The sequence below is a fragment of the Manduca sexta genome, chromosome 18, assembly GCF_014839805.1.
Source record: "Manduca sexta isolate Smith_Timp_Sample1 chromosome 18, JHU_Msex_v1.0, whole genome shotgun sequence".
Classification (NCBI taxonomy): Eukaryota; Metazoa; Arthropoda; class Insecta; order Lepidoptera; family Sphingidae; genus Manduca; species Manduca sexta.
Window position 1 is genome coordinate 7337829 of NC_051132.1, and position 27977 is coordinate 7365805.

The following is a 27977-nucleotide window of genomic DNA, read 5'->3' on the forward strand; positions in this document are numbered from 1 at the left end:
GCCACTGAGCTTAGTCGCTCCTATCCAGCCTCTTTCGGACAACGATACTAGCCACACCGGTATATCAAAATTGTGAGAAAAAAAATTTAAGTCAATTCCCGCCTTCCATTTTTAAATTAAATACCAAATAATTATAACACAAGTGTTCCATCGTATTCATTTCAAATTCATTATAAAGCGTACACTTTATAAGAGTTCATTTTTTTATTTATATTATTTTTATTCAACAAAGATAAAGATGTGCGTTTAATGAGTTCCGGCGAAAGCCAGGGGCGCCGAACAACTTCCGTGTCGTGTGTAAGTTACGTAACAGTTCCGGGCAAAATCGATATCCTGGGCGTATAAATAGCGAGCTACATTCGAAACAGCTGGCCGGCAGCCAGGCGTCATGCAGCCTACGGTGAGCCCTCCCACCATTTATAAATGTTACCTACCTAGACACTCATACTCGCCTTAGATCATATACCACTCATACTCAATATTCGCAATAATAAAATATTCTCATTTCTTTCTTGCATTCTTTTTACATAATAATATTATTTGACTAACAGAATTCATATTAGCTATTAATCATCGCGCATTATCGCAATACTCATTCATGATAAAATCGGAACGATCTCATTTTTCTACGCGATAGACCTTGCTTTGTCGCGTATATGGCAATTAACGGAATTGAACGTTTAATTTAAAACAATGTGAGCTAATCATTAAAATCTATCGAATTCGATTCATTGTTTAGTCCTTTTGCAATATTCATATGCTTTATCACATTATGGTTATATTGTGTTGTTACATTGTTTATAGATAACATTGCGTCCTGGAGTAATTTACTACTATTGTCTGCCTACAATATCCGGGGGTCAGCGTAAGGGTCACTATAACTGTTATCGTCATTTTATTAAGTCGGTATTTGTATTCCTTAAAGAGAATTTATTTTAATAACAACACACATAGAACACTTTTAGGATCGTCAGTTATTTTTTAAGTCTTGGTACAACGATTAGACGCTGTCCATGAAGTTATGTGACTGATACATGTAGTTTAGGAATCTAAATGCAAAGACTAAATACTCTCTATGCAATTTGAAATCGCGTTCAACAGAAAACATGCCGGTAAAAAGCTAGTTATTATCGAGTAACAGTGGTGAAGGATGAAATTTTCCAATAGGCAAGCCACAACTTACAGACATAACTTATAGGTTCTAATAATATGCATAAATGAGGTTTGGAAATCGTTTTAATGATAATTAGATTTTACATAAATTACGAAAGGGAAGCCGGTAAGAATCGGGTTATATGGACCCTTTGCCTCTGTAATATGATAGAGCAGGGCCCTTATTCTGTATGATAGTGTAAACGCGTTACGCGGCCGTGTCATGTTATCTTCGAGAAATGTGCGTGTAAAGGTATTCTGTAAGCCAAATTTCTATAGTCCTAAACATGACGCGTTGTGTTACGTGCTTGTTACGCACTGTTAAAATAACGTGCGGGATAGAGAATAAGGCCCCAGAATAATAAGAGTTGAAAGATTATGTCAAAACGTAACGTAAGATCGATGCAACCGCAAAATCGCTGAACGACGGAGAACCTAATCAATCTATATCTAGATTTTCTTTAACGGATTTACCGTTTTACTATGTATGCTCGTAATCATGTGAATTCTTTTTTATTGTATATTTTCTATTAATATGGATGGCTTACTCGGTGGCGTAGTTGTATTACGATACGACTGGAGTTAGGTGTCGGATTCGATCCCTGGGTTGGGCAAAGTGTGATTGGGGTTTTCTACTCAGTATCAGTCTGAAGTCTGGAATTTCTGTCTGATATGGCGATAGGCCCGCTCCCAATTGATATAATTGATGAGATATGGGATAGAATGATATAATTCAGAGAAAGAATACATCCAGTGGAAATTTCGTGCTCCAGTTGCGCCTCTGCCTACCCTTTTTGAGATTAAAGGCGTGAGCGTGTGTATTAAAAAGGGTTTTTTAAAGAACCAATAAAAAAACAGTCATATATTAAAGTTATTAGCTGATTCACCTTGAGATTAATTAGGTGACTCTATTACAGTTATTGATCATCGGTTAGTTAAAGATTTCAATAGAAAATTTATTATATAATGTATAAAAAGTCCTGTCTCTAAGTAATCTGCTACAAAACTAGCTGCTGAAACTGGTTTGTACATGAGACAGCCGCTATCCGCCCTACTTTCCCCAGATTTGTCCGAGTTTGCTTGGCGTCGGGTGGCACTTTCAAAATGTCTCGTTAAAACCCTGAACTTTTCTGAGTCGTAGAAAACTGATTTTCTAAAAATGTGCTATAGAAATACTTTTTTCCATTACGGTTGCTTCAACGATCGATCAGTGAAGCAAAACGTGAACCGGATCAGCAATATCCTGCCCACGCCTGGGCCCTTATTCTCTATGACACAGTAAATTTATAACACGGCCGGGTACGTTATATTTGTAAAATTGCCGTGGAATAGTATTCGGTATGCCAATTTGTTTTGTCTTAAACGCGACGAGATGCGTTAAGTTCTTGTTACGCACCGTAAAAATAACTTGTGGTATAGAGAATAAGGCCCCTGATCTATAAGCTCTAATTTCCAGGGTTTTTGATTGTATGAAGCGGCGTTTGCATTAGGTTACCTAATTTAAACGATAGCAAGCCTTCATAAAATCCTTTATTTCCTTAATCTCAATTTGGATGATTCTTTTCTATAGGTAATTTGATTTTATACCTATTTTGTTAACTAACATGCGTATTTTAATTAAAAAATATTCCAATTACGATGTTCGAAGTCGCGCTTATAAGTTATCCACGGCGGCTGAATTGACAAATTGTAATTCGTTTGTTCACGGACTTCCCCTATTATTGAGTACGATTTTAGTCTGTTTTTATTAGGAACATGTTTAATGTTTTATAACGCATTGTAATAAAACTGATTTGAAGGACACATAAATAACTTCTCCCTAAAGCATAAACAGAGAAAATGATAAGGACACTTTCTGAGTAATACAGTCCACAGCATGGACAGGTCATGCCGATTCAACTGATATAGTACTATTGTCTCGAAAACCTACGTGAAGAAATCCGCATTTTACCACCATTTCGGAACGTCCAACTCTTTTCCTCTTTCTTATATCATTTCTTTAAAGGCCGCACTGGCACTATAGCTCTTTTTGAATATAGGCGGCAAAGAGCACACATCGCACCATATGACACATTTGCTCGTTTGTAAGTCAATACTTAAAAAACAGAATATTTTTTTAGCCCATCCCGACCCGACCATGACAACCTTTTCATAACAAACTAAGACAATTTACATAATATATATAATCATCATAAGACCAAAAATATTCCAATATCATACTATCACCAAAAATATCTCTCACTAGTATTGAGATTTTAAGTACGTCAGTCATCGTACGAAAAACTAAACTTGTAAAAAAACGACCGAGTAAATCCATAGCCTTCAGCATGTCATTGAAATATCTCGGTCATCATTTGATGTATCGAACGAAATCTCCAATCATGTAAGTTGGCGCCACGTCCAAGTTATGAAAAATTGTCACATTACCAACTCCATGGACCCTTGTCAAGTCGGAAATAATATTCGTTATCTGAATGCGAGTCCGTTCGGAGCCTGTACCAACTTATTACTTGTATTATGTTCTATCGCTAGGGGCAGTTTTGTGGTCTGAATTTTGTAGGAACCTTTAGGATAATTTTGCTCCCGTTTAGGATATTAATATTAGGTATGTGATACGGCAAAGTGGTAATATCAGTAAATCTTAGATTGATTTTTTTAAAACACATCTAAAACTGATATAAGCAGGATTACTATGTTATGTTACTTTGTACTTTTGTTAGTTTATTTAATTTGATAAAAAGAGTTGGTCTAATATCACTACACTGAAATAATTCAATCTACAATCAAAGTCGGCAAGTTATATCTACGGAAGTTTCTATTGCATATAATATAACGCAGAATAAAGTACTAAATACGTTTTACGTGTCAATCCTCTTTAATAGATGCTTGCTATTAAGTATCAAAGACACGTTATTTTCAAACATATATTCTGAGCCTGCACCAAAATACATCGATCAATGAAGATCCCAGACAGAGTGGAGATCTCCTTCAGACATGTTGGAGACTAGCCAGGGACAAGGGCGCGACCTCGCTTAATGTATATATTAAGTAATATATACAGGATTTCGGCTGGCAGACATTGTCCTGCATAATCACTTGAGGTCATTCAATTAATCCATTTGAAGACGCGACGAATTATTTTTGTCTTTCAAAAAAGGGCGTCAATGTTATTCAGCTCTTATTATGTAAATTCAATACGAGAAACTTAAACACTATTGCTAACATTGTCATTCGTAAATAATTATTCTTATCTAAATTTAGAACATTTATCAATTTTTTTAATTATATTTGTCTCGAATATTTTAAAATACACCAAACATTTCTTAAAAAAAGTTAAACCAATATGCACTGGAACTCTAGCAATATTTTTTTATACGTGTACCGCGAAGTGTCCCCACTGTACCTAATGGTAAGTGGCATGGGGTCCAATAGAATGTCGACTGTCAGGAGATGATGAAGAGAATGATTACTCCTAGGCAGACGACACAATTATGCCGGCCTGTTGGGACCGGATACACACAGGCTGATCCCAGAACGGGACACACTTACGTGGGCCATAATTGCGGGTTTTAACACCTCGTATACGGTGCTCGTTATCCGAGCGGATATAAAATATATCCTACCACCAGCGATATGTACTCAGGACCACTCATTAACACGTCTACAGTATCCAACAAAGGGACACGCTAGTGATACTCCTCGTTACTCTATTTTCCCTTGTAGCATAACCGTTTGACACGTCATTGGAATCATCGCATCACATAGAAACATCTTCAAAAGCGGAAGGTTAAGCGCGACTGATGAATGCGATATAATAGAGATTTAAGCCGTTCTTTCACGTGGGCCACGCGCCGCATGTTTGTGGAGAGCCACTTGCGCTTACCCCAGTTCCATTTATGCTCTGGCATAAAGAGATGCACTAGTTCGACTTTGTCAGTGTGACGTCAGATGTCATAGACGTCATATATACATAGTTATTCATAAATGTATAAGATATCAGTGACGAAGAGTCCATATAATCCGATTCCTGTCGGCTTACCTTTCGAAATTTAAGTAAAAATTTAATTATAATTAGAACGATATACATTATGTTGTGTCGGGTTTCCGTTCGAAATAGTTCACCCTTCGCCACTGCAAGATATTTTAAAAAGATATCATATTTCCGCAACCTATCCATGCCGATTTACGTCGAAACATTCTAAAAAATATCTGACAGACACTAACAGCTTGAAATTATATTTATGACCTTCCTTATAGTACCTACATAACATACTGAAATGTAATCAATAACAAATTCCGTCGGGCTCAGAGACAGTTATTTAATAAATCTGCCTATTCACATCATATGATTTTTTTTTCCAATAACAAATAGTTCGTGAAAAAAACACCAACTTGCATTTTACTTTTATAAAAGATTTCTTCTAATTCCGGCATTAGTGCCGTCTCAAAAGTAAGTAAACACATTAGTGGAGGGTGGATGATGTCATCAGGGTGGCACAAGAGGGCGTGACGTCACCGACGACATACGACACGTTAATCTGTCGGTAACGGGGACACGAGATTCTGTTACCCACTAACGGAAATGTTTGGACCAAATTATGCTAAAGTACTTATTGAACAAAACACACAAATACTTGAAGATTACGCATGGAAGTTACACATGGAATTATCCAACATGACGATCTTATTTGCCAGTTATTATATGGGACAATTTGAAATCAACCTGTACTACTCCTATTACTTCTTAATCGAAATTAATTTGCAATACAATAATATAATAAAATATTTTTTATTCAATAAGTATCTAACTTTTCGTCTTCAAGTAAACACATAGAGAAAGCAAACAAATAATCATTAGCATATCATGCGTGAATAGTATTGAGTAAATCGCTCCGCTCTCGTATGGTGTGATAATCCAATCAAGCATGAAAGCCGGCAGATAATCCGACTGGCACTTCGCGCGGAGCCAATAAAATTAACTGGCAGCTTTTATTCACTCCATATCTGTACACGGCACGTTCGCTTGAGGCTTTGACTGGCTTTAAATGGCTACGGTCTACGACATTTGACGAACGAAGTGACATCGAGTTGACAGAGGTTTCTTCGTGATTTCATATTGTAGGTATAACAATAAAATATAATAAAACAAGTTGATAAAGTCTGTTAAACACAATTCCCTTTTCAAATCTGGCGTATAAGAAAATGATACTATTAGTTACATAATAAGTATCAATTTATTTATGCTTAAATTGATATTTATTTTCTATTGCCTAAATAATAATATTTAAAATACCATAACTTAGTACGTGTGTAACTATGAGCGAAATAAACAAAAATGTTGGTAAAATATGACGTCGTAGCCGTCACAATGTGCTACGATAACTCGACACATGCTACGAGGCTACGTAGCGTAGAAAATATTGCGAAAGTAGTAAGAAAACTTTCGTTCAAATTTTAATTTAAAGTTTTTATAATCTAAAAGGTTTCTGGATTTAATGTTGAAAATACCGTCTTTATGGCCATATTATGAGGACCAATCAAGACATTAAATTATATTTTACGAATAATCATTTAAAAATAGTCATAAAATTCGTAGAGGGTGGTTACAGCAACGTTATAAGATTTAATTACTATGATGATGACTGTTTCTATATTTATGAGAATTCCTGGTGTCTTACAGTAATAATTGCATCTCTATGCGATCACTGTGTATTCAAAGTTCAAGCTGGCGTTACATTGTTTATAGTGGGTAATTGTAGTGCTTACGAAAGCCCGAGTAATCTACTAATATCAAGCGATTTTTGTTTTCCAGACTATATTATAATTTTTCTTATTTTATTTCGAGACAATGATCAAAATATAGATACACAGTCAAAAACGGATACTCACAAATATTAATAAAAATCACTATGTAAATTTTTTATCGCAAATGCATCATTTCACATATTTATAACACTCGCGTTATGGTTAATAATTTTTATAATTGAATCACAAAAAATTGCATTTGGTTTCAATAAAATATACCTAATACAATCAGTTTTAGATGACAAAAAAGATAACTATAGAAAAATCAGATCAATACTTTATCCCGCCGTAAATGTGCCGCATAAACATCCCTACATCTTACAGGTGTCCTTTATTATAACCTTTTAACAATCAAAAACACTATCAAAAAAGTAGAATAAATAAAGCATAAGCTTTATGTTATATTATGGTATTTATATACCATCTACATCGTTTAACATTGACCTATCTCATTCAAATATCGTGTATGTTACGCTCAATCGGATACAAATTCCGTTTTAATACCGTAAACAGGAATGAAACACTCCAGTGCAATAAACACGTACATCAGCTATCGATCGGACGAGTTGCGAGTGTGAGTATAACCAGTATAAGGTGAGACGCGGGGGTCTGAGCGTTTCGCCTCTATCGCCGAAATGTAAGGGTAGAGAGAGGGACGGGGCGCGTCAGCCATTCTGGCCGTTTCTTTTGACGTAGGACGGTTGTAGGAAGAGCCCTCTTCTGTTCGGCGTCGGTGTTATTCAAATTAAAATTGTTATAAATATAAATAGCTGTACTCTCAGAACAATAACAAGCATATGCTAGTATGAACCTATGGCACGAACTACAAATTGAATTTTCTTAAAATGGGGTAACAATAAAGTGTAAATGAATGCTGTAAATTCAATAAAAAATTATAAATTACTTAAAATTGGTGATAAGGCAGGTAAATCTTGCTATACAGTAGTGTTACGTATGAAAGCACTGAAACTTAGACACGTGGTTCTGCAATCCCAAGAGAGAGCGCCCGTGCTGAGTAGATCAAACTTTTAGACCCGAAGGGGTTTCCGAATGTATTTTAACCCCGTTCTTCATATTAACGGCAGTCAGTAAAACTCATTACAAAATATTCAATTACACAACATAAGTTTCAAACTATAAATCTATTGATGTTCGACACAACATGTAATAACAATTTAGGACACTTCACAAACACTAATTAAATTCAAAAAGTGCATAGCCGCACTGCGGCAATATAAATTAAAATTAATATTTTTAACTTACTTAATACAATACCAATTGTAATCATATAAATAACAAGGACTTGGGAACAAGGTTTTCTTTATGTTAACTTCGGTCAAATAATAATAATGAATATTAACACTTCTAATAATGCGTACAGTACATATCCCCATACCATTACACGTATATGTACAAGAGGGGGTTCAGAGCATCTACATTGTGCCAATGCCAACGTCATAGGATGCCTGCAGAACCTAGAGTTCCCTCCTTTGATTTTATCGGGCGCCACATGTTTGGCAGGAATCCAATTTCGGGCATATAATACATTTCGGATTGAATATTGGCAGAAAAATTTATTTTACACAGTTTAGATGCGAATTTTAAGATTTACATTGCCTAATCATATCATTCCATTTTTAATAACTGACATTATATGATAGTTTTTCAACCATTATAAGTAGTATTCAATTTTGTAACACATTTTACGCCTTTGTTTTGTAATAACGAAACATTAATAAATCTTAATTAACCGCGTCATTGATCTATTTTAGTATTAAATCTAAAAGTACGCCTAGAGCCCTCCAAGTACCAACAGGAAATTTGCTGAAATCCATTATTATTTTTAAAATCACATTAAATAATTTTATCTCTGATAAATATTAAATTAAAAATTAAACCAAAATTGATAGAATAATGGCAGCTCTAGCCAGCCCCAGGGATGATAATCTAAATTATATATTCGAGGAATAAACGCGAATTTCCCAGCATTTAATTTGTATCTGATGTAAAGAATGGTTTACCGTCTTAGGCTCATATTCCTACCCTTTAATAAACAAGCTTGAAACTATTTTATGTATCGTAAAATAGCCGAATATTTCCTAAAACCTCTCTCTTATTCAGCAATATTTTTTATACGTATTTCGGGTCTCGAAAATATACAGTCCAATAACATTTCGCATAAAATTTACGTGACTGTGAGTTGAATAGACCCTGCGAAAGCAAATATTCCGTGAAAATGCCGCGGAAAGCGTGTTTGTACACTGCTGTATTGGCTGTCGAGAATCCGCGAATTACCGTACACTGACGACAAATAATTTAACACAATTTACTTTTACGCAAACATCTTTTTACTATTTTTGTTGTTACCTTTATCTTTCTTTCTATATATATCTTTATTAACAAATTAAAAGATACGAGTGATGTCTATTATACAGTCATGCCAATTACCAAAGCTATAGCATTATGATGTCAGTATATTCTTAAAATGTTATTAGTATTATATAATCTTTCATCTGCTGTTATTCCACTTCGATTTCATATCAGCACAACCAACCTTTTTGAAACATTGCAGAAAGAATTTAGTTTAGTTTTTACGATGGGCCACCTATCTCTCATGTAGGATAAAAATATAAAAATACTATTATTTATTTGAGAAAACGTTTTAAGTTTTTAGATTATCAGAAAACAATGAGTTTTTCTAAAACGCTTTTACAAAACATATACAATTTTATCTGCTCTCGTTATAAAAAATCAAATAAAATAAAAGTAAATCATATAAAATTACTCAGTTTTTGTGGCCTGCAGTGTACTCCACGAGCGAGCGTTCCCGATCCGCGTGGCGCTGATTCTATATAACCTCCCTCGCGGAGGGACGATAAGCCGTCCCTCGGGATGTGTGGACTTATCTCACACTAACTCACTACTCGAATTATAATCGATGAGGTCAACTTCGTTAGAATTGTGTTATTTTCGGTTTTTTGTTTTAATTTTTACTATTAACTATGGCGTGTATATGAAAACACATTTTGGTACCTTAATAAAGAACTTTGCCTTTTTTGAACGTTTATTACTCTCGTCTGTTTGTACTAGTGAACTTTACAAAGTAAATTTACAGCTTAATAAATTTTGCATTAAACATTGTAAGTGTTTATTGTTTTGCTAGCGTTGCACTATGGGGAATAAAGCAACAGAATTGGCTCCTCTCAGTGATAGCGCGTATAAGGTACCAATAAACAAATTGTAACAATAATGGAAATTTAGTTACGGTATTCATTAATTTCCAATTTCATGTATAAGATTTATTCACTATCTTGAAGAAGTGATAAACTCAATACCTACGAAGTGTTTGACGCTTAAGCTATAGAAGGATTTGTCGGATGTAAGCCGGTTAGACTTCTCGCGTCGTCATCACGCGATTTATTGAACGGCGCGTCGCCAGCGGAAAATGTCGACTCATTTGTAAATGTGAACACGCCATCTACGTCACCGGTTCATGTCATTTTTCAACTTATAAGGCATTCAATTCCAGCGAAATTCTGTCAAAAAACCTAATTTTATATAAAGATTTCTGGTTAAAGACAAATTTTATGAAGCGCTACCATTGCTCGGTGCGTATTTTATTTTCTCTTTGATAAGATGACTCATACCCCTCAATCAGGCCGATGAGAGCTTTGACTTCTTCGACTTTGACTGAAGTTCCTTCAGAAATAAATATAATATCATCAGCAGCCACATAAGTTCGAATCCTAAACGTAAAACTCCCCTAAAGATTTCTAGAGGGATTATCAAAAGCAGCCAAATATGTCATAACTAGTATAAAAGTCTCCGTAGTCAATAATTATAACTCCTGAAGTTTACATTGTCTGATATTGTCTCGTGCACTGTCGGATTTTATTATACTTTATAGATTATATGTTTAATATAATGTCCATCTAAATTCTATAATTTGCTGCTCAACTAATCCGTTTTATGGCCACATTTACGACGGAAACATAAACACGATTTTATCGCCAGAAATCTCCAACGCGCTATGTAGGCGGCATGGCATTTTTTATTAATATCTGTAAAGAGATTTTACTCGGCCTCGAAGGCGATTTTTCAAAAAAAATATTTATTATTGTCTTTTCTTGTCCATGCATGTTTAAAATGTCATACAGCCTTCAGAACACCTTTGAGGTTATTTATCCCTCGTGCATATTTAAAATAATATTATTACGTATATAGAAAATAGGTACTAATTTTAGGCACCATTTGTTATTTTACTGAATATTATGATCACTGGAGTGCTTTTAGGTTAAATCCTAAATCTCTACAGACTTATCCCGCTATGTTCATAAACTTGTTTAATATTATAGTTATTACTGAATCGCGAAACTACAATCAAACTTTCCTAAATAACTGGACTATATTGTCCATACTTAATTTCCGTCGTTGAATCTACTTATTTAGGACTATAATGTTAATACGTAGAGCTGATGATATACCTTACAATAAATTTACGTTTACCTAGGACAGAAGAGGTTCGTATACTTTTTTTCTCATAAACCCTTTCAAAATTTTGCTGGTTCCGGTAGACGTTTCTTGATTTTTAGGTTTCGCAGAAAAAGTGCATTAAAGCTACCGCTAAGCTATCGCGGGGGTTATGTTGGGTCACCGTGAAGCTTACGATCCCTATAATTATTATCTGCCTAGATTGATAGGTGAAGTCAAGCCAACATTTTAGTACTATACTATCAAACCAGAAAAAAATTCGTGGACCCCCGCTTACGAATTCTGAACCTCTATTTTTTAGTCACGCCAACGTAGACCTCCGTCAAGTCTCCCGTGGATCCCTTGAGTCCACCTGGACCACTTTGGGATCAATGTACTGTATTAACAGAATGAATCAATTTTTATTGTTCAGAGGATGCGGAGGCCGCGGCGGCACAGATGGCTCACCGTGTCTGTGTTCTTCATAGCATATTCGGTACTTCAAGCCGTGTTCAGCGCGTCTACCGCGTCTGAACCGGTTGCGGACATTGAAAAAATGGACGACAAAGTAGCCACGCCGCGGATGGTAACTGTTGATGATAAGACTACTGTGATTAACGATGCTGGCAAGAAGGAAGATGAACCGAAAGGTAAAGTCTCTGAATATAATACACGTTTTCAAAACGTGAATGAATGTATATAATAATTTTAAACTGATAATATTGACTTTAATTTAATTTACTTTTTATCGGTATTTATGTTGTTCGGTCAATTCTAAACAGATAATTAAACAGTAAAAATTGCTTCAGTGATTTAAGTGTTTATCCATTATTATTTTTTAACTACTTAATGTGACTAGTGAGTCGATATTGAGCAATGATAAACCTCGTAACTGCTCGTGACCAGAACTCGTTAGGTACGCAGAAATGAAAATTTACCCATCATGCTATATTTATCTATAAGTAATTCATAAACAGGGTAGTTTTGACATTGCGCTACTAAATAAAACTACATATTCATCTTTATCTCTGCTGACATTGTGCCTAAATCATTTATGAATAACAAATATTTTCGCCTAAATCCCGGGTTTAGTATTCAGATTTTTTTAGCATTTTGTAGTTTAGGACGAAAATGATGATGTATGTTATATTTTCAACTAAAAGTATGATGTTACCGACAAATTTCCTTCGTGTATTAATATTTGCCCTGGGCTATATAAAATTAAAATTATTTTTTATTATTATTACACTTATTTATTTTACATCTGTTGTTATAATAACTTATGGTAAAGTGTTGATTTCAAAAATACAAGTATATGGTTTCATTTATTAAAGCAATGTCCAAATTGCCCTATATAACTTTCTATTTCTTATATTATTTATCTCATGAATGTTATATGGATAGAAATCACAAAGCCTGAAGAAGGCAAAGAAAATCCCGAAGAAGAAGAAGAAAATGAAATAGAGGGGAATAAGAAGACAATGAAATCTCTTGAAGAAGAGGAGGAGGATGAAGATAAAAAAACTCAAAAAGACGCTGGATATACAGAGGTATTGTGAAACATTTATACATTAAAAAAATGTTAGTTTACTGCACATTTGTTGCATTGATATAAATATTGTTTATAGACCGATACAATGACGAAACTACGGGAAAAGGAAAAAGCTGCGTGGCCGATACCAACCGTGCATCCATACAGGGCGAACTGCACTCCACCAGCGATTGAACAGGTTAGTACAGTTACAATAAATGCTCTTACAATTTTGTTTTGATAGCCGTAATGAACGATTCAAACACTTTTGTATCACTAATGGTGCACTTGCACTGAAATGTGACATGGACAAAATGTGAAGGAATATACCAATGATATTTCAGGTGCTCTAAACCCGCTTTTGTGAAAACAGTTGGATGTTTCTGCTCTATTAGTTCCTCACTCTCCTCCACTTCAATAGGAATGCAAACTTACATCCCTGAAATCTTTTTAATGATTTGTTAATATTTGTCTCTGATGCTATTATTTTCCTGAAGCCTTTATAATTAGGGCCGAGGACTCTACGACTCTAATAATAATAATAATAATATCAGCCCTGTATTATATACTTGCCCACTGCTGAGCACGGGCCTCCTCTACTACTGAGAGGGTTTAGGCCTTAGTCCACCACGCTGGCCTAGTGCGGATTGGTAGACTTCACACACCTTCGAAATTCCTATAGAGAACTTCTCAGATGTGCAGGTTTCCTCACGATGTTTTCCTTCACCGTTAAAGCGAACGATAAATTCACAAAGAATACACACATGATTTTTTAGAAAAGTCAGAGGTGTGTGCCCTTGGGATTTGAACCTGCGGACATTTGTCTCGGCAGTCCGTTCCACACCGAACTAGGCTATCGCCGCCTTTTACTATGCTATCGCCGCCTTTTACTAGGCTATCGCCGCCTTTTTCTACGACTATAATTTCAGAAATTTCGAAGCAAAAGTCTGCGCACTTCGTTAATGAATTAACGTTATAATATTTTTGTTATAAAAATTAATTATATTTGCGTTATTTTTATCTTATTTAGTGTTTATTAATTAGGCTATAATATTATGCTACACTAAAACTGCGTCGGATTTATGGTAATTATCTTAAACCGATTCAACAAATTGACTAAAACTATGCAGTATATGTAATATATTTTTATATAAGACTTGCTTCCAAATTCTTCCTCATTTCATCCTCCTATATCGTATATCCTCTTTTGTTTTAGTTCCCTAAGCCTCTCATGGGTCAAAACGCACGCAAGCATGGCGGCTTAATCATTCACATTCTGGTGGCGGTGTTTACCTTCATTGGCCTGGCCATCGTCTGCGACGAGTATTTCGTCTCGAGCCTCGACAGGATCTGCGAAGGTTTTATTTGTTTCTGAATAATTTCCTGGTTTCAAATAATTACCAACTGGATTTTACTGCATAATATGTAATGTGTATGTATTAATATGTAAGTACTAATACTATGTTATCTAATTGTTGATGTAGCCCGGTTTGTTGTATTCAGTGTCTTTACTTCTTTATTTTTTAAAAGTAATTGTTCAATACCTTTTACAACAATATAAATGGCAAATCCTTTACCTAGCATCATTCATGGTATAAAATACAACGTATGAAGTAAAAAGTAGAAGCGTGTATGACATACATTTGTTTGTAGAACTGAAGCTAGCTCCTGACGTGGCGGGCGCTACATTCATGGCCGCAGGCAGCTCGGCTCCGGAGCTCGCCACTGTTGTCATTGGAGTCTTCTGCGCGCAGGACGATATAGGTACATCCCTTGCATCAGTCATATTTCCTTTAACTATTACAACTTCCCGATTTAATATCTATAATCAAGTGATTTCTCCAGACGTATAAAAATATACTTTACAAAATTACAATAAGCTCTCCTTGTAATTACTAAATATCTACAATTCTTTCTACAGGCGTATCTGGAGTAATAGGTTCAGCCGTGTTCAACATAATGTTCGTGATCTCGGTGTGCGCGCTGTGCGCCGGCACGGTGTCGCATCTCAACTGGTGGCCGCTCTGCCGCGACTGCTTCTTCTACGCTATCTCCATCCTCGTGATGCTGTGCACCATCGCTAACGAATACGTCTCCTGGTACGAAATTCTTTTAACGATCATTAGAATAACTAGTCTAGAATGATTTTGAGTGAGACAAAGAAACATACCCAGTTTGGGTATAAAGTATTTAGTATTTTTTTTAACTCATGACTTATATAATAAGTCCGTGGCTATTAATGTACTTTAATAAATATTTAATCATAAGATGATATATTTTACGTAGTATAGTTTTTCTCAACACATATCTATTTGAGCAAGAACTTTGAAACCAATATCATAAAAGTTATAATAAGAAATATTTTTAATTACTAAACTCTATTGTCTACAGGCCAGAAGCTTTGTTCATGCTGATAATGTACGGCGTGTACTGCGTCGCCCTTCGATTCAACACTCAGCTGGAACAATGGGCCCTCACCTTGCCACTGCCTTTCAAACTGCCCACCAGGGAGGAACAGGCTGCTCTTGTCACTTACAGGTAGCACACAAGCACAACAAGGATCAAGAATATTCGCCTTACAAAATGTCCTTTATATATATCATCAAAGGGTTTAAATATTCTACGTGGAGTTTGTAGATCCAGTAATCTAACTTTCATCTTTTCGGGTTTCACTCAATCATAGAACCTTTGCCTTAATGATATATTTCATTGAAAAACTAAAGTTGCTAAATGGAACTGAATTGGTACCTAAGTAAACACGTCTTTTAATTTTGAGATATATTACTATCAACCGTCGTTATTATCAAATTAATTTTGCATCATTTTACACAAATCATCGGCTCTACTTAGCAAATATTCTGATTTATTTATAACATGCTGCAAATGCTTTGTGTTCAGGAGTGCGGGTGGACAACCGGCGCCACCACCGGCCACCGATAGTGACTATGTTCAGATGGACGGACAGACTAAGGAGACACCCATGCAGAACGCACGTAAGTAATAAGTTCAATGAGAATTTACGGTAAGATAATGACGTCAGTTTAGAAATAATAAAGTATACAGGTCAACATAACTTTTTCCCGTCCAACCGTTGTTGTCATTTGTCATTATTTACCCCACTTACTCTCGAGACTCTATGAAACATTTTATCTTCATTACATTACGCATAATAATAATATCAGCCCTGTATTATATACTTGCCCACTGCTGAACACGGGCCTCCCCTACTACTGAGAGGGACATTACGCATACTTTTAGAGATTTTACAGTCACATCATTCGAACTATTCGTTTCAAATGAAGTAGATATTGTAGCAAACTACAAAAAAACTATAATAATATTATGCCCTTAATTTCATTCACATTTACAGCTTACAACCCGAATGGCGCTTATGACAACGCGGCGTACAATGCGGACCCCACCCCCGTTTGGGATCCCAACCAGACGTGGGACCCGAACCAGGCATGGGATGATACGGTAATTATAATATTACAGGTTCCGTAATTCAGCTATGGCGGTATACCACCAACTAGCAACCTACAAGAAACGCAGTATTTCTCGTAAACTTGTAGGACTACACTTATCATCAAGTACAATATGGCACTTTACCATGCAAATATAAAACAAAATACATTTTATCAATTGCCAGACGCAGTCGACGGCCTGGAACGCCTCGCAAGCGGGCACCCAGCAATACGCTGGCCAGAACCCTTCCCAACAACAACCGCAACAGCAACAGCAGCAACAACAGCAACAGCAACAACAACAGCCACAACAGCCACAGCAATCACAAGTAAAAACTACTACCTAATATAGCCTTTTTTTTTTAAATCATTTTACAATTTTACATTTATTTCACGTGAGCCTTTTGTTTCATATATGAGTTTTTGTAAATTACATCAACAATAAACTTATTACAAATGAGATTAAAAATTATTCATTTTTTAATTCCTAAGATGCCACATATGCCTGCGTACTACAAAGCCAAGGAGTACAACCCTGAAACTGCAGTCGATCCGCTCGTCAAGCCCATCGGAGCTAGTATGTACCATGACATAAAGTAATTTTCTTTTTTATAACTAGCACGGTAAAGTAACTTACCATATTATAGCAAGAGAATAAAACATTCTTTGAAAGTCGGCATAATAAATCGGCCTGTCTATATCTTCATCTTCATGTTCCATTTGACGGTTACAAAATTTGGAATACCTGATCTGTTTGACAAGACAAACAGTTAATAACTCTGGTTAATAACAATCGTAAATCGTAATAGTTATATTACGTGACAAATCACCAAATTGAAAAATATAACCTTAATTGGAATTTCTTTTAACTAAATAGAGTAGTTGAATCATATAAAATTTGACGCAAAATTTTGTATTTCCTCAAGTATTTAAAATACGAATCAAAAATATATCGATTTCAGTATTTATTTATGGTATAGGTATTTTATATTTTTTGCTATGTAGGTATTTATGATATATAAACATGTGTGTACCTTTTAACCGACTTCAAAAAAAGGAGGAGTTTATCAATTCGACGTGAATTTTTTTTTTTTTTTGTATGTTTGTTACCTCAGAACTTGCTCATTTATGAACCGATTTGGAAAATTCTTTTTTTATTCGAAAAAATGTCTCTCCAGATTGGTCCCATAAAAATTTTTTCAACATCGCTTCGGTAGTTTGGTTTTAAAATTAAAAAAACTAGAATAATTATGTCGTCCAAGAAAACGAAATCGCGAATTTAGCTTTCCTGTGACGTATTTAGTTATGTTTTTGCATTGAGTTTGGTTGACTGTAGTTCTCACAAACTTATACATATAGCATAACACCTTTTCCCCGTGTCAGGGGTAGGCAGAGGCGTAACATTTCATCGCGATAGTCGTACTGTGTGTGAAATATATCAGTTGTGTTTTTGGGTTGGGTTGAATTGACTCTACTTGTTACATACATACATATATGTATATAGCATCACACCTTTTCCCCTTTTTAGGGGTAGGCAGAGATGTAACACCACAGCGCGATAGTTGTATGATCGAAATATATCAGTTGTGTTTTTGCGTTAGGTTTGCTTGAATCTACTTCTTACATACATATATATAGCATCACACCTTTTCCCCTTTTTAGGGGTAGGCAGAGGTGTAACATTTCAGCGCGATAGTCGTACTGCGAGCGAAACACATTAGTTGTGTTTTTACATTGGGTTTAATTGCCTCTATTTCTTACTTACATACATATATATAGCATCACACCTTTTCCCCTTTTCAGGGTAGGCAGAGGTGTAACACCACAGCGCGATAGTTGTACTGTGAGCCAAATATATCAGTTGTGTTTTTGCGTTAGGTTTGCTTGAATCTCCTTCTTACATACATATTTATAGCATCACATCTTTTCCCCTTTTCAGTGGTACTCAGAGGTGTAACTCCTCAGCGCGATAATCGTATCGTGAGCAAAACACAACTATGCCATTGAGACGGTCTATTTTTTACTAACACAAAAAAAAACAAAAAATAAAAATAATTTTAACAAATAATTAAACCGCCTTCAAAAACCACTCAAAACCAAAAAATAATTTCACAATACAGTTATATATTGGATACCAATTTTGGAGTCGGTGCCTAATTAAAATTGCTAGTTAAGCTAGATAAATATATTAACAAATATACGAAAACAATGTGCTGCCAGCGTACAAAGTCAGCAAGTCAGATCATCACCGGAAATAAACGCACCGCCGCAGCACAGCAAATGGAAACTATTAAGGAAATATTTAAATTTGTGAACTGTACACTACCTAAATTCTTCCCCTGTTACATATAGCTGGTCAAATGTGGGTATATTACTCCCTGCCCCGAAAAAAGAGGAAAGAAAAAGATGAAACACCATACATGTGCTTGGTATTACACCTTTCACTGTGTATGTTTGTTAGTAGAAACGCGAACCTTCTCCTTTTAATTCATTTGAAAGAAATGTAGCTCATACATGGACTATGCAACAAATATAGCTATATTTAGTTATATTTAGTTAGCTAACTAGCAATTTTAATTAGGCACCGACTCCAAAATTGGTATCCAATATATAACTGTTATGTGAAATTATTTTTTGGTTTTGAGTGGTTTTTGAAGGCGGTTTAATTTTTTGTTAAAATTATTTTTATTTCTTTCTAATTTTTCAATTTTCATATTACCGAATATATTAACCGAATATGAGTCATATATCCCATTGTGGGGTCTTCCTTATTTAAACCTGATAGCTGCTAAACTTAATCAAAAACCATTGACGAAAATTTATGAAATGCATCGTTATTTCAAAATGGCAAAGTGATGACCACCACCAGAATCGAAACACTATTCCTATCATCGACGTATAGAAAGTTAACTCTATTTGTTTAAATAGGTTTACCAAAGCCGATAGCTGTTATGATCAGGCTGTACGGTCGATGATCCCCACCTACACTAACACTAGCTACATTCCTAAAACTACTCTGTGCCTGCAGATCACTTGCAGCTGGCGTGCTGGTACGTGGCGTTCCCGATCCACTGGTCGTGCCGGCACACTATGCCGGACTGCCGCGGCCCCTGGTACCCTGTAACCTTCATCATCTCCATGCTCTGGATCTCTTTCTACTCTTACTTCATGGTGTGGATGATCACCATTATTGGTAAGTCGATCGAAAAACGAAATAAATATTAAATTATTGTTTTAAATAGAATTAATAAACTAAGTTTATGGTTTGATTTTGCAAAAATAAAGTTTAAGTTGATTAACATTGTTTAATTGGATAAAACTCCTAAATATATTCATCACTTTTGAATACAATATCAGGGCTCGATCAAATAAATTTTAGTGAAACACACGTTCTATTCGTTGCAGGGTACACTTTGGGCATTCCTGATACTGTGATGGGGCTCACGTTTGTGGCGGCCGGCGTCTCCGTCCCTGACGCTTTGTCATCACTCGCCGTCATCAAAGAGGGGTGAGTGCTTCAAGACGACAGATTTAAAATACGATACGCGACAAAAATTAATAAAAAAAAACTTAAGAAACTTTGGAGGAAGTGAAGAAAAGTGTAGTTTAATAAATTATTAAGGGGTAATTTAAAATACGATTAGAAGAAGTGATAAAAGTGGTAAGTAATTTACTTATTAGTAATTTTATAGAGCCATGGAATCTAAATCTTTAAGCACCTATACTTGCCAGATTTACCAACATGGCCCTTTTTATCCCTGTAATACTTTCAGCCATATAATTTTTACTTATACAATAAAATAGCTCCATGTTTAAAATTGATTTATATTTAATACCTGGAAACACATTTTGCAATTCAGCTACGGTGACATGGCGGTGTCGAATGCCGTTGGCTCCAATGTGTTCGACATCCTGGTGTGCCTCGGCCTGCCGTGGTTCATTCAAACCGCCATCATTCAGCCCGGTAGCCACGTCAACGTTTACAGCAAAGGTAATTAAACACATGTATTAGTAATGTGAAATTCTAATTTCTAAAATATTTGCAATATACAAATCAAAAGATTTTTGGGATAACACCGCCATTCAATGAACTCCTGCAGACTTTTTTATAAAATTCCTTATCAAGTCGATGAAAAATCCTTTTGAGCATAGGTTTTGTTGTAACAAAATAAGAAATAACTGCCATTTTTTCTTCCCAGGCCTAATTTACTCAACCCTGTCTCTGTTCTCCACCGTGGTCTTCCTTGTGGTGGCGACGCACGCTAACGGCTGGAAGCTGGATCGCAAGTACGGCGCGGTGCTGATGGTTTGGTACATCTTGTTTATCACTCTGGCCAGCTTGTACGAACTCAACGTCTTCGGGCCCTTCAACAAACCTGACTGCATCTCTAACTTCTAAACGTTGGCACGATTGTTTTGATTTTTATTGGTTCACCTTACTACGGTGTTGTAATTTTTATTGGTCCTAGTTGCCATGTACTTATTTGGTTTGTTGAGACTATATACAATGATAGCACCAGTTGGTTTGCATTGTTATTGTAGTTTCTGATATTACGGCTATATGTGACGTTTGAGTACCAATTGTGTTCCTTAAGTGAGAAAATCTTAACAAACTTGATTGTCAATGTCCTTGCACACAATTTACATTGGTTTATGCTAAAGCCAAAAATTGCAGGTTCGACATCGTTATAACATTTAAAAATTCAATAGTACCGTCAATAAGGTCCTTTAGATTTTCCTCATTTGTTTCTATATTCCTTGTTTAATCTGAAGACGGTACAAAGCTCAGTTATAACGGTTAATATCTAAAAGCTTACTTAAAGTAATATAATTTATAAGCCTTCGGTAAATAGTGTTTTAGTTTTATTTCCCTACAAGAAAAAAAAATAAATACCAAACAATTTTCCATTTTAAGTAGAACAAAATGTACTTAAGTAGTTTATATTTCTCATTCTTACTATATTATAGCAGACTGTATTACTATTAATGAACAAAAGTTAATCGATTATAAAGAAAGTTAACGTGAAACAAAAGACTTCCTTAATTAATGATTGAATTTGTTGTTATAATTTAGCAATCGTGTGCGTAGATTAGCAACATAATAATCATTATTCGCAAACAACGGTATTGTATCACCGACATATTATGTCGCTTGCGATGGTTTCTATAACATATAAATACTAGTGTCGCAAAACATAGAGTCGCTGTGCCGCTGTGTTCAATATCCAAGCCTTGTGATCTCAAAATTTCGCTAGAATACACGCATATAACATATTATTATATTATGTGTGTTCAAATTGACTATAAGATTTATGTCACATTTCCCGAGCATTCGTTCATGCAGCTGTCACCTGCAGCAAGCGTTTGTAATATCTCTATTCATATTTGCTCTGTGTTGATAAATACTATCACATCTAAAGAATATTGTTACAATATATAAAATAATGCAGTAAAGTATTTAATTACAGGATAAAACTACATATTAAATTGTTTCTCACTAAAGGGGTTGAGGCAAGTGTATGATATTAAATACTCGGTGACAAGAAACACATGTAAACCAGGCATAGTATTAACGCAAGTCAGAAATTAGGTTCTAAATGTTATTTAAGGCCTTAATGTATTTTAAACAATGATGAATGTAACGTGTTATACAAGGCATAAATTAAATATAAAAATCTTTTTTGCCGTTTAAAGGGCCATCCATGAATTACATAAGTCACACTAATCTCGTGTTTTTTGACCCTTCGCCCCGTCCTTCTCACAGTTGGTCAAGTTCCTGCAGCCCCCAACCTCCCCTCCCTCCCTCTTTCTCTCGCCCTTAATGCGATGTCACATGTTTTGCAATTATATGTCTAGAAGTAAATAAAATAACAACTGTTCCAAGATTAAGGATTTCTTTTTTAATAAAATCAACATCAAATAGTGGTGGTCGGAATTTAGCTCAAATGCAGACGGCGCGGCGTGCGCCCCATTCGTTTCTTTTAATGTCACACTGCGTTCACCACCTCCTTCCATCTTAACGTATCACGTTATTAATCGATGGCCTTTAAACAATATTATAAACAATGTCACGTTTAATGAAGAAGCATCGGCAACTAAAACAAGATAACTAATAGCTCTACAATATGGATATTCAGGATTGCCTGTAAAAATGAAATGCGACTTAGTGAAAGCTTTAAGTTTAAGTAGATTTCGTTTTGTTTTTTATAATATAACCCCATGGAAAATACTAAAGGAATTTTATGAAGTATTTACAGCTAAGTAGATATGTGGTGCATAAACACTAGATGTGGATAACATAACACTGAACACTCAGTGTGAATACTTCTCACACCCTAAAAAGCAATAGATTATCATAACATAGAGCTACCATTTCTTTTGTTAATTTTAATTATTTTAAATGTGGCAGTCGTGTAAATAGCTTTCCCACTAAAATAGCTAACGCACAAAAATATTAACTGATATTTTGGAATGATACCTACACACTTTCTCTTCACCCTTTTTTCCTACTTACATATTATTTTTAATAATCCCTTTAACGGTCTTTATAAATAAACAATCCCAATTGTTTAAAGTCATTTGTAAGTATATCAAAAAAACTTTGTACTGATGGGATAATTTTAGTTAATAAATAAATGAATCTTGCATTTAGGGATGTTCACTGTGGGTCAAATCCTGAAATGAAAACCAAAATTAGTAATGTGGAAAATAGACAAAAACTTTGTTAATTTATGAAAATCATCTTATGAATATTTCATTAGTTCTAGAAAAATAATATCGTGATATATTCAGATCATGTTTAATGATTTATTTTTAATAGACAAAACAAAAACCTAATATTTCTTCTTATTTATTTTCAATTATTTTTTTTAACAGAAGGCATTAAAATTATTTAAAGAAAAGTTCAAAAACATCGAGAAATTTACGAATTACAATAGGACAACGCTTTTTTTAGAGGAATATTTGCATTTTTGCTACCAAATATCTATATAGAAAGAAATAAATAAAACTAGTTAGATTTTATTTTCTCTGAATATGTAGATTTTAGTTTATTTGGAACTACGTGGGATCTTCCATTTCTATTTTCATGTATAAAATCTTATATTTTTCTTCGACTGATATATTCTATATTCACGACACTTCACAGGTACCTCTACTCACCCGTCTCTTCCAATTTTCGTTTTACCCCAACTTAATTCTAAAGTATTCGTTTAATTCCATTCCAATTCTGTGATCTATGTAGAGTTAGAATTGCATATATGTGTATTTGGATATAATGATATTAATGTTAGGTAAAACATTTTCGGCTAAGCTGAAAATATCAATTAAAATACGCTATTATGAGATTAATAGGATTTTTGCTGGTAGTGTATCGTATTTATGTCTATGGTAGTAAATATTTTCTATAGATGTTAAATTTTGTGTAGATTTCATACATACTTAAATATAACTATGTATGGGTTCAATACTGGATTGTATTCTGTAATATTGCATAATTGTATTTTGTAATTAGTTAATTTCCATGTAACCTAGAAACTAGATCAACAAAAATATATTTAATTATATTAATGAAATAAAAATGTAAAATCTAAACTAAATATGTATTAATTTATTTTTGTTTCATACAAAAAAATCTTTATCTCAGTGTTACCTTCGTATATTATAATTGTTAAACACTCAGTACTTTCGTAGATTTCTTATTTTCCTTAGCTAAGTGCGTAATAATAAAATTTCGACACTTTAAAAGAACATTGCAATCATAACTCATTTTTGCTGGATATGTTTACATAAAATGTTAATTGTTCTTGACATTTAAAAGTTTAAATAAATTTAGATCAGTTAATTTATTATTTATTCATCTTTTAACAAAATTGAGACCGGAGCCGATTGTGCAAACTACAAAAGTAAGTGAACAAATTTAAAGTTTCAAACCGGTTTTAAATTTTAGTGTCCGTATCAACAATGGTTTTTCTTCCATCAATTAAATTTAGTTTACTTTATTTAAAATTAAGATAAAGAATATGTCGATTGAAGTTCTAGGTTTCTACACAGAAGCGTTTTGATGATTTAAAGTTGCTGTCCTTTCGTGGCTGGTTTACTAACATTATCCATTGTATTCTACCTGGATCCATCATAGATACTTAATTGTAAAAGAGCCATCTTAGTAACTATCTACTAAGTAGATATTAACTTTAATAGGTTCTTAACTGACTTGATACAATATAGTTCCAGGACAAAAAGGGAATTAAATTCAATATAGTGTAGTTACATTAACGCTGTCCAAAATTGTATTTGTAAAAGCACTTAAAAAACAAATCTCGGGCTGGCATGTCTATGTTTTAGTATATATTTATTTCTTGTCAATTTTTGGTATATTAATTGGTACCGGTTATTGTTTTTTCTTCTTCAATGGTTCATATACTCAGTGATAGGTATACCTTCTCACTACTAATTTATAATTTAAAATACAATTTAATAAAGTTTTTTCAATTGCTGAAATATTGTTTTGATTCAAAAGGTATATCGTTGTTGGGATATCCCTAACAACTAATCAGACAATAGTATAAAATGAGTTATGCACATTGTTGCTCTTTTAATTGTGTCATTATATCTGTCATAATTGAATAATTGTACAATATGTAACAGACAACTTTCGAAGTCAATTAACATGAAATTCACACAATTAACAATTGTCAATGAATTGATTGAATTAGCTGCTTTCAACAGAAGCGGACTAACGATTTTCTAAAGATGTGTTTAGATCCTTAAACTCTCATCTCTATCCTCTTATCCCTGGCGTATTAGTTTAAACGATAATGGTAATAATAAAATATTCAGCACTTATTCATATATTGAAGTTCCATGAGCTTTTTATTTGTTACACGTAGGTTTTTAAAGTAAGGTCCTTGTCTATTTTAACATTTTACGCAACTACGAAGCACATAGTACATAATGCGAACAATGTTTCCATATGATTAATGTCCAACGTGTACCCAATACTTATAAGTTATAACAACAATGCAGTGCACTCTTTAGATAACCAATGAAATGTTTGTCCGTTTCTGATAATATATTCGCTCATTTTGAATTGATGTAGGTATGTCAAAACATATAGGTAACATCGATTTAGTCGATTATAAAGTGTTAGGAAGGTTTAACCGCTTACAAAAAAGCGCCACCGAGTTAAAATTGTATTATATAAAATGCATGTAATTCATAGAACCTATACCTACTTACCTATGTAATATAACTATATTATGATTGTTCTATTTTATATAGCAACTCTTAAAATGTATCTTATTTTTGTACCTAATGCTATTTAAGTTTTGCACTAATTATACTACTTAAGTCTTTGTTCGGTCAATACATCGCGAACTGCAAGTAAGCGAATACACCGAACATTTAAAAGGAGAAAACTTATTTGTATCTCGCAAAGACATGAAAGTAGTACTACCTATGAAACTATAGGAAAGTACCATTAAAATCGTGGCATCAATTAATAATGTCAATTTGATGTTTATCAATTATATAGAGTTTAAGTACAATGTAATTCGGATTTGTTAATTTAAAATCAATTATGTCAGCTACACTTGTATAATAAATACGCTTCAATGAGATCAAAAAACGAATGATACAAATTAGTATAGGCCTGAAACCTGGTAAAAGAACTGTTCTGATTGCTTTAAATAAAGAGCAGGTAATCGCACGATACGTATATAAAGTACTTATTACAGCTACTGCTTAAATATGATGAAAAAAAAAACTTTTAAAATTTATAATATTATGTACTTAATAAAAAAGAACATACATAAATTATGTTCCGCTAATATTGGTGAAGTATTTGCGACACTAGATTATGCTTTAGTTTTTATATCCCTCACAGAATTATTAACGCGGAGGCATCTCAACCAGTAGGATATTTCATATTTGCTACCGTGTAACTTTGTAAACGATTCTACGCATAAGTGTATATTGTAGGTACCTACCTCCTAAAGCTACCCTACTAAACCTTTTTTTATAGGGGTCTCAAATACGTCTTAGTAATGATGCCACGGATCACAACGTAAATTCATTGACCTAATAAAAGTCTAAAAAGGCAATAAAAAAAATTAAATAAAAAGTATTCACAATTAACAAAATTATTTTCTTCTTATAAGATCAGTACAAGTGACCCCAAGTCAAGTTTCTTTGAATCTTAATATCTCTTAAAATTTTGAGGTCTAGTGGTTCATTTGAAAAAGCTCTGCGAGCGACAATATAGCTATATGCTATAGTTCCGTCAGTGTTTATACATCATTCATTTTTTATCAATATCTTGCACCTTTATTAAAAGAGTGTACAGCATAGACATTTTGATAGGTCATACTTTTAATAATTGATTTTTACATAATCGCATACCGTGTAAGTTCTTAGAAAAAAAATAAGTATTCATAAATAAGTACCTAACATCTTTCAAAATCAAAATTGATTGTGACATCTTATAATTGCCGTTCTTTCCTGTCTACAATTTGATACTGTCTTTAGGAATATGTAGGTGTGCGTGTTGATTAGCAATTTTTATAAACTACCGCCTAAACTTATATTATAGTTCATTAATTTGATCACCATTTGCAACATACTTTTGTAATAAGGGAAAAAAAATAATTTATTGGACTGCTTAAGACCTAAATTATGTTTCAATTTGGCTGAAGATAGTTTTGTTTGCTTCATATAGCTGCATTTTGGGAAGTCGCTTTATCTAGTTGTGTAGTTGTGTAAGCTAGTCATTTATATACATTTTAGCAGTAGTCGCTCACCTGTTAAATTATCAATTATGTTAATCTGTTCATATTTATATATACATTACTGAACGTACACGTTTTGTTAGTCTTAAATGTTAGGCCATGTCTCCTGTAAGTGTATTATTTTTAGAATTACCTATAGGCATCGCCGCACGACAACATGATAAAATAGTTATTATTTATTTTATTTCGTTTGGGTGTCTCATAACTGACTATAACAATGAACATAAAAAACAATAGATTAGCCACTACAATTGGTTAATTAATTCTCGGAATGCATAATTTTCGTATAACAACATATTGAAATATTGTTTGTTTTCGGTCTAAACGCAGGAGAGTCGGCCTAATGTAAACTTTAAAAAAGATATTTCAACTCCCGTGGTTTGAAATAAACTTAAACTGATGTTAGGTTTCTGTGTCATATTGTAGATATACTTACCTTTATATAATGTAAAGTACCAATCCTTATATTAATGTTCGGTGCATGTTACTATTCCCTCAGTACTTACATATTATGTAATCAATGTATCTATTTGTTGCTGTTCTATGTCGGTGTTTTCTCGAATGTTACCTTAGCAATTAGGTGTTCTGTAATGGTTCGCGTGCGGGCCAACATTAATGTGAAAATAATTTATTGTTAAATACTGTAAGTTATATTAAAATGTTAAATAAAGTGTAAAAATGTATAATGTATTTTTTTTCTAACTGAATTAGAGAATTAAATCGCTACATTGAATTATGGGAAGGGTAATCCAATACGAGGCAGACGGGGTC

The 27977-nt window shown here is 34.0% G+C and overlaps 1 protein-coding gene across 2 annotated transcripts; it reads left to right on the plus strand.

The window, feature by feature from the left end:
• On the plus strand, positions 1 to 27889 carry LOC115452108 (probable sodium/potassium/calcium exchanger CG1090). 2 transcript variants are annotated; one of them, XM_030180560.2, is made up of 16 exons: positions 1 to 400; positions 11861 to 12077; positions 12832 to 12977; positions 13056 to 13157; positions 14175 to 14316; positions 14612 to 14722; positions 14880 to 15057; positions 15350 to 15496; positions 15857 to 15951; positions 16329 to 16435; positions 16608 to 16751; positions 16915 to 16999; positions 19451 to 19615; positions 19828 to 19930; positions 20283 to 20413; positions 20622 to 27889. In XM_030180560.2, exons 1-16 carry the CDS (start codon positions 389 to 391, stop codon positions 20819 to 20821), a joined length of 2085 nt encoding a protein of 694 aa, XP_030036420.2. In that variant the 5' UTR covers positions 1 to 388; the 3' UTR covers positions 20822 to 27889. The 2 variants fall into 2 exon arrangements, with proteins under 2 accessions (XP_030036420.2, XP_037296056.1); XM_037440159.1 differs by lacking the exon at positions 1 to 400 and adding an exon at positions 11116 to 11477.
• The last annotated feature ends 88 nt before the right edge of the window (positions 27890 to 27977 follow it).

Bases quoted from the DNA above. Each gene is read 5' to 3' on its own strand.
- LOC115452108 (XM_037440159.1), top strand. From the start codon at position 11,433: ATGATATACCTTACAATAAATTTACGTTTACCTAGGACAGAAGAG. The intron at 11,478-11,860 runs GTTCGTATACTT...TTTATTGTTCAG, and splicing joins GTTTACCTAGGACAGAAGAG to AGGATGCGGAGGCCGCGGCG. The intron at 19,931-20,282 runs GTGAGTGCTTCA...TTTGCAATTCAG, and splicing joins CTCGCCGTCATCAAAGAGGG to CTACGGTGACATGGCGGTGT.